The sequence below is a fragment of the Neopelma chrysocephalum genome, unplaced genomic scaffold, assembly GCF_003984885.1.
Source record: "Neopelma chrysocephalum unplaced genomic scaffold, ASM398488v2 Primary Assembly neopelma1_183, whole genome shotgun sequence".
Taxonomy (NCBI): domain Eukaryota; kingdom Metazoa; phylum Chordata; class Aves; order Passeriformes; family Pipridae; genus Neopelma; species Neopelma chrysocephalum.
This window is the reverse complement of record NW_020897845.1, coordinates 167,687-180,715: the sequence shown is the minus strand read 5'-3', so window position 1 is coordinate 180,715 and position 13,029 is coordinate 167,687. Positions and strand designations below refer to the sequence as shown.

General features: G+C 42.0%; 1 protein-coding gene across 2 annotated transcripts in view; it reads left to right on the top strand.

The window, feature by feature from the left end:
* MNAT1 (MNAT1, CDK activating kinase assembly factor) overlaps positions 1–13,029 on the top strand; it is a 119,815-nt gene that overhangs the window by 75,606 nt on the left and 31,180 nt on the right. For both annotated transcript variants that reach the window (XM_027702358.1, XM_027702359.1), the window contains exon 7: positions 8,601–8,722. In XM_027702358.1, coding sequence (XP_027558159.1) covers positions 8,601–8,722 — 122 coding nt within the window. The remainder of the gene's footprint in view (positions 1–8,600; positions 8,723–13,029) is intronic.

Genomic DNA, 13,029 nt, shown 5'->3' with positions numbered 1-13,029 from the left:
GCCACTGAAACCAGAGCAATGCAGTAGGCCGTGGTAGCTCGTGGAGGGACTTGTCTGATCCTGAGAGTGATGCAGAAAGGTTTACAAATAGGCTCCTGTGAAGTTCTGTGAACCCTGTCCAAGGGACTGGTAAAATTCAGGTACCATTGAAAGTAAGTATACACAATGTGAAAAGCTGTCCTGTGTCTGTGGTTCAGATTTAAGCATCGTTTTGATACATCTACTTAAAACGTAGAGGGAAACTTGCATGGAAAGAAACTAATCCTCTCTGGAAGGACAAAGGAGTGTGTTTTGTGTGTATTAAAATGCAGTTGCTTCTGCCCCAGGGAAGTTTTTTGTTTAGTTTGGGAAAATTACTACGTGTTTTCAAAGCAGTGCTGTGAAGTGTGTGTTACGTTTGCAGAGTGGGTCCCTTCCTGTCCCAGAATAATTGGTTCACATTTACTTGGGCACTCTGCATGCAAATGAGAAAAAATGCTGGGAATAGTACTTCCACTTTAAATAGCAATTTCCAAATACATTGCTAACAGGTTTCAGTTTTCATTTAAAATTTTTTAGTAAATACAGTCCACGAATATGAAAATGTATCTCGTACTGCTAACATCTGACACTTTCTTAGTTTTTTAACTTTAGACTTCAGTTTTTCTAAATTCCTCCTTTTTATCTTTTTGCCTGTTTCTAATAATTCACTCTTCCTGTTTTTCTATTTTATTCGTGCTTTTCCTTTCATCTGCCTTTATTGTCCTTTTCTTCATATTTTTGTTCCTGTTGCTATAAAACCTTCCTTGCTTTCTTTTGCCAGACGATTATCAACCCTTAGCAGTCCCTCCTTAAAATCTAGCTATTCAAGGAATCTCACTTTATTTCTTCCCTTTATCAGGCAGACATAAGCCATGCTGAATATGATGTTCTGCATGTTTATCAACGTTTATCTGGGTCTAGGCTGGATGCTCAGTAAAACAGGGAATATGTATCTTACTTTCACACACAGAGTTTCTCATCTTCTGCAGGCCGAGGTCAGCTTTCTGTTTGGTTTTGTTATTTTAAGCAGTCTTTCATTTCAAATCATCCATCAGACTTTGCATTCCTCAAAAACAATATTGTAGAGCTGTGGCTGTTTAGATGGGGGGAAGCTGCTTTAGAGAATCCCAGGAAAGAGCAGATAGTGCAATGATGTATGGCTCTTCATGAGCTGCTGTTCTAATACAGCAGCTGATTTTTGCAGGTTCCACTGTTCTCCAGGAAATCCTAAATAATTATCTTGCACAATAGAGGGATTATATCAGCATAACACACAGTTTTACTGCAACAAAATAGGAACACCAGGAGTTTCACCTGTGGGGAGACTCAAACAGTTGTAACTGGTCAGCGAGCAATGGGCTGTGCTCTGACCTCCCCTGCTCTGTCTGTCCCTCTCTCAATGTTATTCCTCGTGATGCACAAAGTGGCATTTGCCAAATTGATTTCTACTTCACCTCCCTTGAAAAATTAGGCCCTTAATGTGTGTATTTAAAACAGTGTTGTGTTAAAGCCCTAAATCCTGTAATTAGCCTGGCTACTGTTGATAGTTGATACTGTGCTCTGTTGATAGCCAAATCAAAATGAGCAGGGCTCCAGAAGTCTGATGGCAGAGACGCAACAAAAGTTTGCTTAATTCTGCTTAATGCTGTATTACCAACATGGCACACTGAGGATTAGCATAACAAAGTGAACAGAGCAGGGACTTGGAGTCACCTGTAGTGAAACATTTCTCTGAAAAATGGGAAGAGCCTGCAGTTGTACCCCGAGAAGGGCTGTGTTGGTGAAAGCCGTGGTAGGAAAAAGATGCGTGAGCTGATAGTGAGGTTTGTAAATGCAATTGGCATTCCCAGGGCATCGGGACACCACACAGCAGCCAGTGGCATGGCTCTGCAGTGTAGCTGGAAGTGGCCAAACAGGTCATGTGTGCAGGGTAAAGGTCCTCAGACCAGAGCAAAAGGAGCAGAAGCAGTTGAGCTGCATACATTGGGTTGCACAGAAATGAGTGCTTAGGAGCTGAGACAGAGTCGGGAGCAAGATTGAGAAACCAGTGCTGAAAACCCCGAGGGTGACCTGTGGGCTTACTAGTGACATGAAAATGCTGTTGTGTTTTAGTTCTTTATTTCCAAAGTTATGCTGTCTTGTGTAGTGGGCTATCCTTCGAACAGTGCTGGAGATTTTGAGAAAAGGTTGACAGTTTCCTGCAGGAACTCTGGAGTCTCCACTGAAAACAAGCGAGTGACTTGTTGCAGCAAACATCCAGACTATCCCCTGAATCCTGCCTGGGCTTCAGCAGGCAGTGCTGGAGAGGACAGTCCCAAGCAGGGGCTGCAATCCATGGACATGAGGAAAGGGCACCGGACTTTTCTGTGAAGGGAGCAGGCACTAAATCCTGCTGCTGGCACAGACCCAGCAGAATTGTATTTCGGCATGTTAGATGGACACGGGCTTTATTCTGAGAGATTACAGAAATGGGGCTTTTTGGCAGGAGCTTGAAGATAAGTCTGGTCAGGTAATTACTTATGTCAGAAAGTTGTAAAGGAAAATTTTGGAGGCAAGTAGAACTGATGGTGTGATTTAACCCATGTCACTCCGTGGTTAATTGCCCAGGTACCTGTTTGTGTATAACAAATCACGTATATCTGATTGTCTTTGTTAATAGCTTCTTCAGTGCTGTTGATCTCCTGGTTTAGTTCTGCCATTCCTAAAGAAAGCACATCTTTTAAATCTGTTTTGGCATTTGAAAATCAAATTAAGTTACTGTGGAGGGGGAAAAAAAAAGTCTAAATTTAGTAGTTTAGTCAGATTATTATTAGGCATCTGAAATCACCTACCTCAGGGAGAAGGGAGGGTGACAATCTTGTGTCTCTGGTCCTGCCACATGTGATCAGATTTTGTTTTTGCAATCAACAGGAAATCTAATGTTGATTCTGTTACTTTCTGTCAGATCATTTGTTCTCTTTCAGTTTTGCTTCCGGGATATCTCAGTACCACTTCTCATCATCGAGTAAAGAAATTAGATTTATTGTTGATTTTTCAAGAGCAGAAGAAAGAGAAGTTGATTTCAGAAATTCACATCTTTGGAAAAGCCTCACTGGCTTAGGAATTTTAGGCTAAGGAATGGAATTATACATTTTTGTTTGACATTCCTTCTGTTTATTTAAAAAGGCTGTGGAAGACAGAGAGGGTAAAGGTTAAAATAATATTAACTGAGCCCTCCAAATCTATCAGTTTCATTCTCCTTTTCCTGAGTATTACTGTAGTCAAAGTAGTTAATCAGAATCAGAAAGCCACATTAGCATTGCTGACATGTATTTGTCAATAGTGAATTGGGAGGCTGGAAACTGGAGGGGGAAAAAAACCCACAACAACCCAACTTTTGGCTCAGACCACATTGCCAAAGATATTTGCATTAATATCTGTAAGAAATTGTGCTAATATGAAATCTTTCCAAAACCTGAATTCTGTTACGAGCTTAACAGTAAAATAGTTTCCTAAGACTCCTTATACTGAAAAATTCAAGGAATTTATATTTTTGTTTTAACGTTCTCTTGAAAGCATTTGGATAATTATGCACTCAGATGATGGTGTGTCAAAAAGGGCCTTTGTTAACCTCTCTGTTGTGCCACGTACAATCAAGGCAATGCTGGGGATGTTTTAGCAGTGTCATGCCCTGGCATCCCACAGGCCTTGGTTCCTTTTATGCTCCTTAAACCAGGCTGGGGAGGGTGACCTGACAGTGAAAAGGGTTAAATAAAAATAACATTGCTGCAAACTGACTTAATGAGACATAGCACGAATACTGCTATTTCTGTTATCTGACGTGTGCTGTGCTCTGGAAATGTGGTGATAGCAGAGCTGAGTAAGGTCCTAAGCAGAGAGAAATTAAAAAGGCAAAAAGATTGGCTGCAGCAACTCATCCAGCTGCTGCTAGTACAGAAACATGCCTTGTCTGGACAAGTTTTACTGACCCCAGTCTCTGGCTTCTGTCTCTTGCCTGGGGATGTTTTTGTGGCATAGCTGTTCCTCCTCTTTCCCCTACTAGTGCATTTTTGGTGTCAGTCTCCTTTCTCCTCCTCAGCACTTGGAAGATTTCTGAGGAGACTGTCAGTTGTTTCGTTTTGCTGCAGAGGGAAGGAGGTGAAGGAAGGCAGGGAAAGGGAGAGAGGACAGGATGGGAAGAATTGTGAACGCTGCACCTTGAGCAGATATTTCTGGACTCTGTTAAGCTAAAATAACCTCTCTCTGCCAGCAGGCAAATACTGATATACCTGACATTTGCCAAGAGTCCCCCAAACCCGTGTGAAAGGTGCACTGACACTCTATAGTTTTGATGTTCTAGTAGCCATGGTTCTTCCTAAAAGAGCATTATTTTTGTTTAAAATAAGCTCCTTGTCACTGCCAGGGCAGCTCTTCTCCATGTATAATCCATGGCTTTTCTTTTATTAATGCCATGTTGTATCTCAGTCTGAAACCAAAATTGGCCACGGCTGTTGTTTCTTATTATTTCAACTGAGAGATGTCTCAAACAGTATATTTGGATAGTGAAAAGTAAATCAGCGGGGCAGTTTTATTTCTAATGCAAAGACATTATTTAACCCCACCCCCCCAATTTAATCCTGTATTTCTCTCCTCTGAAACCATACAGTACATGAATGGGAAGTCGGTTGCTCACAAATCCATTGCTGTGCAGGCTTTTACATAAACAAAGTCCTAAGGATAAGCAAATGCCTTCCTTCTAATTAGCAGCATGTTTTGTGGTTCCATACATTCCAATATGTAATAGGCAGCTCCAGTGCCTAAAATAATCCTGGAGAAAACACTTGTATGCTGTGAAGATAGGGGTGGGAGGGAGAGGAGGCAGGAAAATGTGTTGTCTGTGTTCTTGGAAGCCTTTTCTATCTCCGTTTGGATACTGTCAGCTTCTTTTACACAAACATTACAGCATCCAAGGGGAATTAGAAATACTTACCCATGACCACAACATCAGATTTTAGGTTTGTCAGGAGAAAGCAATGCAGAAGTAGGATCTTGGCCTCACTGCTTTCATTTTGGTTTTAGCATGCTGATAAATGCCTCCTAATGCTGGAAAGAGGTAAGGCCGACTGTCTAGGTGGAATACAGGAAATTTAAAAGTCTTACCTCATAGATTTGAAATGGGTTTTGGATCTGTGAAAGTGCTGTGTAAGTCCTAAGTAACAGTTATTGTCTTTAAAGTTACACAGCAGCATCCCTATTATACCAGTGTGTTATGAAGCTGTTAGGGACCACTTGGGACAGAGAGACAAAACTGGGATGCTTCTGGTTAAACAGCTTTTAACTGAGATAATAGTGGTCAAATTGAGCCTTTTAACCTCAACAAGGGGTTTTTTTTGTGAATTGTCTTGTCCCAACATCAGTGGAAATAGGGAAGGCAATGCTTTTGGTTTGCATCCCACCCTTTTGCACTGCTCTGTGCCATACCCACTGCTTGGGACCACACTAACCTGTGCAGGGCTAAACAAGCTGGAAGCCCATGAGCTCAGGAGCCTAAAGGCCAGACAGCTATAGGGCAGGAACAACAGCTGGTCGTGGGTTTTTTTACCCATTGCTGAGTGGAATGTAATCCACGTTGCCAAAGCCCATCAGCTAAAGTTGTGATTTTGGGAATGAAAACAGATGAGCTGTCTCATACAGCTGCATAATCTCCTTGAGGTGCAGATCTGCTGGCTGGACACAAAGCACTACAGTTGTTTTGCCATGCAAAAGTACATCCTGGTTCCTAACACTTGCACCTCGGCCCAGGATGTGGGTGAGAAAGACGTAGGAGAGAGTCACTGCTTGGAAAATGGTGAACAAAAAATCACTTGCCAATATTTAATGGTGAAGATAATTAACTATTGCAACAGCTTACCTAGGGGATGTGCCTGAACCTTTATGATCTGATATCTCTCAGCCTAGATTGGACACCTTTCAAAAGAAGGTGTTTTGGCTGAAGTGCCAGTCCTTGAGCTTTGTACAGGAGCACCAAATGTCCTGGCCTGTGCTGGGCATGAGGTCAGACCAGCCTGAGGGTGGACAGTTCCTCTTCTGATGTTCTGCTGCTCTTGAGGCCACCACAGTCAGTGTGTTGGTGATGCAATTCCCCACCTCACAGAGAGGTTCTGGCATGGCTCAGTGGCTTCCCCACTACCCATGCACTGGTGCCCCCCATACCACTGGTGTGCTGACCAGTCACCTTCCCCACTGGTCAGAGGAGCTCCCTCACAGTTACTGGTTGGTCATCTGGGAGATCATGACCATCGTGATCCCTTCTGACCTCAGGCACCTTGGGAACCCCACAAAGAGAGGAAGACAAATGGAACACATTCATCCTGTCCTCCTAGGAGTTCCCAGGGGTGGGCATCTGTAGCAGCATAAATGGTGGTGGAAAGAGAGGCCACTGATGAGCCCAGTCCACATGTCAGGAGCCTTCCCCTGTCTCTTGGCCAATGTCAGCTGAAGTTGCTCTTGTTAAAAGTGTTGGGAATGCACCAGTGGCAACTCCACTAACAGTGAGCAGCTGTTCTGGTGGTGCCCTCCAGAGATGTGGCTCCTGCAATCTGAGCTGCTCCCTTTTCCCACACACAAGGAGTTTCCCAAAATATTTACCAAGGTTTTGATCTTTGTCCGAAATTGAATTTTCTTTTCTATGGCTTGAACAAAATCTGGGTTTGGAAAGAGTTGAGACCTTTCACTCGTCAGATGAGGCTGTACACATGTAAAATGTCTTTACCTCTGGTTTGGTTAGAGTCAAAGATATTGCTAAAAATGGAAATCTAAAAGTCTTATTTAATCATTAATCTCTTACAATGGGTGTAACAGGCCCACATATATTTAGTTACAAAGTACAGTATTTTCATGAACTTGAATAGATTGTAAATTGACAACTCCTAGCCATATAGAAGACCCCACATTTGTGTCTTAAGATGTCATAAAGTGGAATAGAGCTGAATTTTAAACCTTTCTTTTCCTACCTTTTTTTTTAATGTGTGGCAGCCTGCTTTTAATGTTGCAGCAACAGTTTGTGGCACAGAAATAAGTGTGCTGCCCATGAGAGTTGGAGTGACCCGTGGCTCCGTGGAGAACTTCCTTCACCACGTTTCACCTCCAGGAGAGTCACCACAACTGTGCTGGCAGAGGCCTCTCCAGGCCCCCAGGCAGTGCAGAAAAAGGCTAAAACTCTCTGCTCTCATCACACACGTAGAGCCATTTCAATGGAAAACCTGAGCTGCTGATATTTCCATAGAGATCAGCTTAGATCCATGACAGCATTTCTCAAGGACTTGCGTCTTCCAATTTTCTTTGCTATTTTCTGCAGCTCTCTAAACAAAAATATCTCTGCTCCAAATTCAGAAAGGTCACTGTCCTCAACCACAAATTTAATTAACAGCATTCCCCTTCTACTGACTTTTTTTTTTCCCCTGTCTTTAGTTAATTTTAACCCAATGTCCCACATTGGGAGCCTGTAGTTTCCACTTGAGGGAGTAGATGCTCACAGGAGTGGCCCCAGGGAAGCTCAGCTCAGTAAGTGATCACCAGCGGGAGCCAGGGTTATACACGGCATTACACCATGGAAAGCTTCCCATCTCCTGTTGCAGACAAAATGTCTACAAAAACAATACTACCACTTTGCTAAATTCTTGCATTTTGCAGATGGGAAGCTCAATTTCTACAGGGAAAGCTAGGCTGTTTTGGGAGACCTCATAGTGCTCTGTCTTTTTGCTGCTGCTGCTAATTTTTGTGAGCACCATAGAATACAGTAGAAAATTGAAACTGTGTGAAAGATCAACAAATCAGTGTAGAATGTCACGCAGCAACATCTGTTAACTTTGGCTCTATCTCATATCCTCCTGACCCCTCCTTTCCAGCCACAAGTCTCCTGTTTTGTGAGAGCTTGGAGTGATAGGGACTTGGAGAGGGGGAGGTGGGAGGTGGAAATCTCACTATTTCTCAGTGGTCTGAAGGGCTTGCAAAAGTACCATCTGGAATGAAAGTTTAGTGTTTGTGTGTTTCTATATTTTTAGCTATGAAACAAATGGGAATTTGCTGAATGAATTAATTGTATTGCTCCGTAAAAGTCTATCTTGAGAGCCATTATATATGGGAGCTTGCAAAGCCTGCAGAGAGAAAGGAAAGCGGCTTCCCTTTCTAATGAGGGCTTTCAGGAAATCATTGATTACAGAATTAAGTGGTTTTCTCAGAGACATTTGTTTGATAGTACTTCTGATAAACAAAATTTTAACCTAATAATAATTTTACTAGTGACACTGGAAGCAGCTGTGCTCTCTAATGGTAAACTCACCTTCAATAAAACTTGCCCCCTTCCTCCTGCCTTGTCCAAACAGCTATAGCTAATGAAACATTGCTTCCAATCTGTAGCTCCCAGTAAAAAATTTAAATCATGAAGAAATAAGTGATATAGTGGACAAGATGTTCTTAATGGGATGGTCTTTATCTGGACCAGGTTAATGGTATCAACTTGTTCTAGCATTGCATTTAAATAAAGTCAAAACAAAACCTTGACTTGGTATACAGCAATCTCTTTTTTTTCCTTTTAACAGGGTCAGCATATTTCACTAGCTCCCATTCAAAAGCTAGAGGAAACTTTGTATGAGTATCAGCCCCTGCAAGTGGAGACATATGGACCACAAGTTCCAGAGCTTGAAATGCTGGGAAGGCTGGGGTAAGTAACACATTTTAATTCCCATTTCATGGCATTATAGCTGGGACTGTTACCATCTTCAGATTGCCAGGGATTTTTTTTCCTTCCTTTCTTTTTTTTTTTTTAAAGCATCTTAATGAAATATTAGACTTCCTGCCCAACCAACATTTTGTTTGGGTGGATAAGCTGAAATTTTTGGTCCTCTAGCCTTTATAGATCTATTGAGAGCTGGACTGGATTGCATTAGTGTTTTTAAGGTTGTCCTTGGCAGTCGTGGTGAAGTAGCTGTTCATTTTCAGTTGCACGGTATTAAAAAATAAATAAATAAAAATCTGGGGCTTAATTTACCCAGCTGTAAGCCAGTAAAAATATTAAAGTTGGGCTGTTTGCCATGGAAAAGGGTAGATTTACTTGTCGGCTGCTGTCTACAGTCAAACTGCGTTTGTGAGAAATGAAGCACAGAGCTTAACTTATGTCAAAAAATATAATGCAGGGCTGGTCCAGCAGCAGCCTGGCGGCATCATGGTGTGCAGCCATGTTTGGAAGGGAGTTTGGAAGCCTGCTGTGCCTGGGTAATGGAGGATAGGAAGTCCAAAAGTGTGCTCTCTAGAGATGTGTTTGTAGCTGAAATGCCAGCTGAAAACGTGTAGCTACTGGGATACGGTCACCCAACTCACCATGGCCTAACTTTCAAGGTCAACAGCACTTTCAGTGCCTGAAAAACTACATGGCAGAACAAATGTGCAGACTGGCAAGGCAAGAAAGAGTTTAAAAGATAACAGTTTACATTTGACTGTACAATATGGGAAAACTGAAGCCACAAAGTACTAAGCAAAGCTGAGACAATTTAGTGTGCAGTTTTGGAGACCACTGAAATCCAAACAGGAATCCCATCTAGTTCATGGCATGGGAGAAATTGTATCTCATCCAGAAAATGACAGAGGTAGATAGACTTTTCTAAGTAAATAAGCAACCTAATGGTGCTTTAGAAAACTCAAGGCTGTCTGGAATTGAGGTTGTCTCCATTTTTACTGTTTTTATGTCCTCCTGATGGCTGTAATTTTTTATTATCTGATACCAAGCTTCCGAGACCAAATATTAATTAGCAGTTTAAACTTGGGCAGAGCCTGGTTCGGCCTTCACCACCTGTTTGGATGGAGCACAGCTGTGAGGGACCTCCAGTGCGAGGGGAGCTTTGAGGCCCTCCCAGCCCTCAGCCCCATCACAAACGAAAAAAGATGACTTGTGCAGGGAGGATTCCCACTCTCTGTCCTTTTGCCTGTGTAAAGTGAGTGCTGGCATCCAAATCCACCAGGAACCCTGTGTGATCCGTGTGCATCCCATTTAATTGCCTGTGACAGTGGTTCAGAGGCAGCACAACAGGTTGCAAAAGAGAATCCTTTAAATCCTGTGGTTGCGTCGCAGTGTCCGTGTGCGAGTGTATCCAGAGCAGAGTTTGCAAACAATGCCACAGTCTTTTCTTGGGAACACTTTGGAATGTGTCATTCTACTTGTGCGAGCATGAACAGCCAGGGTTGCTGGGCTTGGCTCTGGAGGAGATGAAGGAGTTAAGAGCACAGGGGTGCCTGGTGGCTGCGGCAGCAAGGGGAGGCTCGTGGGTGGGTTGGTTGGTTGGTGGTGCCCACCAGAAGAGCTCTGCTGAGTCCTGAGGCTGTTTGCCATTCCAAAACAAATACATCGAAGCTGTGGGTTCCCAGCCGGTACAGCTCCAACCCTATTCCATGGGGTGTCTGAAATACCTTAAACTGTGCAAGGCTGTTGGTTTATGTATTTGTGTTTCTGTGTTTATATGAACTCATGCGCATTTCCTGTTGATGATGAATGCTTAACTAATGTGCCTCTGTCCCTGCTTTGGGGGTTTTCAGGCAGCTGCATACAGCTGCCTGGGTGAGGCAGAAGAGCTGGGCACAATGATATCCACTCCTGCTAAAGATTTTTAGTTTCCTGTTCATTTACACTCATAAAAGGCCAGATGGGGCTTTGAGGCACCTGGCCTAGTGGGTGGCATCCCTACCCGTGGCAGGGGGTTGGAACAAGATGGTCTTTAAGGTCCCTTCCAACCCAAAGCATTCTATGATTCTAAAAGTATTTAATTTTAGTTTTGTTTTTTAGTTTTTTTTTTTTTTTTTAGTTTCTCCCTCTTTTCATTTTCCTATTAATAATTTTGCAGTCTGGCCATTTATTGCAGCTAAATAGTTCCCTCAAATGTGCAGGCTGTTATCTGAGTTTCTGGAGCCAGAATTATTGCAAAGACACTGCCAACCTGGAGACTTTGAATTCTCCTCTGGTAGCATAATTTATTGACTTCTTTCTTTATTAAGGTACAATTTATTCTCCTCAAAACACTCAGTAGAATGGGCTTTTTGAATATTCACGTCTTAACCTCTTACCTTTTGCAAGACTTGCTTTAAGTTTCCAGTATCAGTGTTGAGTTTATTTCTTAGTAAACTGCTGTAATGTGGGACAGCTGGCAAGGAGGTTTAGCAAAGAGCAAGAAAAAGGGTTAATCCTTAAGGGGTCACTTAGAACATTTGTTAGGGATCTTTCATTATTTTAAAAAAATTGCTTTTTAAGATGACTTTTATTATTTGCTCATTAGACTTTACAAAGAACTTTGTGAGCAGACCAATAAACTTGATTCTGCATCCTCCCACTACTCTTCTGTGTGGACTTTGCATATTTTGCAAAAAAGGAAATTTATGTTCAAATTGTTTTTAGAAATTTGTTTTCAGTTTCCCCTGGACATGTAAATTTTCCTTTATTTTGCTAAGTACTGCCGAATAGCGTTAACATACTTGTGATGCATTTTTTGTTAGTGTGTTGGAAGTCTGAGAATAATGAAGAAATAGATTTTTTTATTTTCCCCAACACAAATGATTGGTTTAATGTATAGGGGTTTGTGTCCTTCAGTCCCCTGGTAAAGGTCACTTTGGTTGTTGACTGTGAGGACCAGCTCATGCCTGTCTCAGCTGTCAAAGGGAAACGTGACTTGGAGAAGGGGAGAAGACACGTGTGAGAGCATCTCCCAAACCTGTGGTGCTGCCCTTGGAGAAAAGTGTGGTCTTGGATCACTGTAACATTCCCATCCTGGGTGCAGGCTCTGCAGCTGCCTGTCCTTCCAGGGCTCTAATAGCCCTGGGTCTGTGTGACTTGGTCACTGCTCTGAGTTACTGAAGTGTTTAGAGACATGTGTTGGGAAATTGTTGGTTTGTGTGTGGAGCTGAAGGCACCCTGCTGATGGGAGTCATGTTTTGAGAGCCTTGTCTCTCAAATTGGTCCAAATCTGTTCAATTGCCAAAGTCATAGCAAGGCTGTGACCTACTATGGCTTTCAGGGTGTGGAGGTGGGTGGCTGGGAGAGAGAACATGAGGAGCACCTGGATGGTCAGGCACTCACTGCCCTTACTTTACTTGGAGGTTTTCTTAGAGGGGCAAAAAAGGCCTGTCTCTTTTTCTTTCTTTCTAATGTTTTAGCTGAGTAGGCTGAATATGTGTGGTTGGAGGTCTGCATTTTTCTTACTGCAAAACAAAAGAAATGAAAAATATAACAAACTGACATGCCAAGTAGCGAAAGAATAACCCGGGATGGAAATTATTGTGTTATTTTAAAAATGTATGTTTGATATGTAGTTTTGATTTTAAAGGAAAAAAACAAAACAAAACAGAAACCCTGAGGATCAAAATGATGTTTGTTTGAGGTCTTGAAAAATGTAAAGACATTCCTGGCAGTAATTGTAAGTATGTATGTCAAGCAGGAGCGGCCACACAGCGTTCTCACCCCAACTATTTACAGCTGGGAAGAGCCGTACACAAGCTACTTAAAAACTGACTGTAAATCAAAAATCTGCTTATGTGATTAACATTTTGGGTAAAGATACACAAACTTCATGTCTCGAAGTTTAGAAACTGTCTCTTGTAATCCAGAGTGGATCATCCTCATAACACAGTGCCAGTCCTATCCTCAATGTTCTCATAAAATAGAGGTAATTTACAAGTAAGATTAAAAATTTCTATTTGCATTGCTCTTGAATTCTTTATGTTAAGGCAGAACTTCTGTGCAGACCTTGTAATCAAGTCAAGCTTGGGCTGCTTAAAATAAAATTGTGTTTACCTACTTAACTTTGGAGAGATATAACCTGAATATATACATGTGTATATAAAAATCAGGTTTGCTCCAAAAATATCTTCTTTTCTCTAGGGAAAAATCTGAATTTCCATTGATCTATTGACTTGTTTTCACGTATAACCACATTGTTAGGAACACTGCAGTTTGTTTAACTAAGATGAAGAAAATGAAGTTCAAGAGTG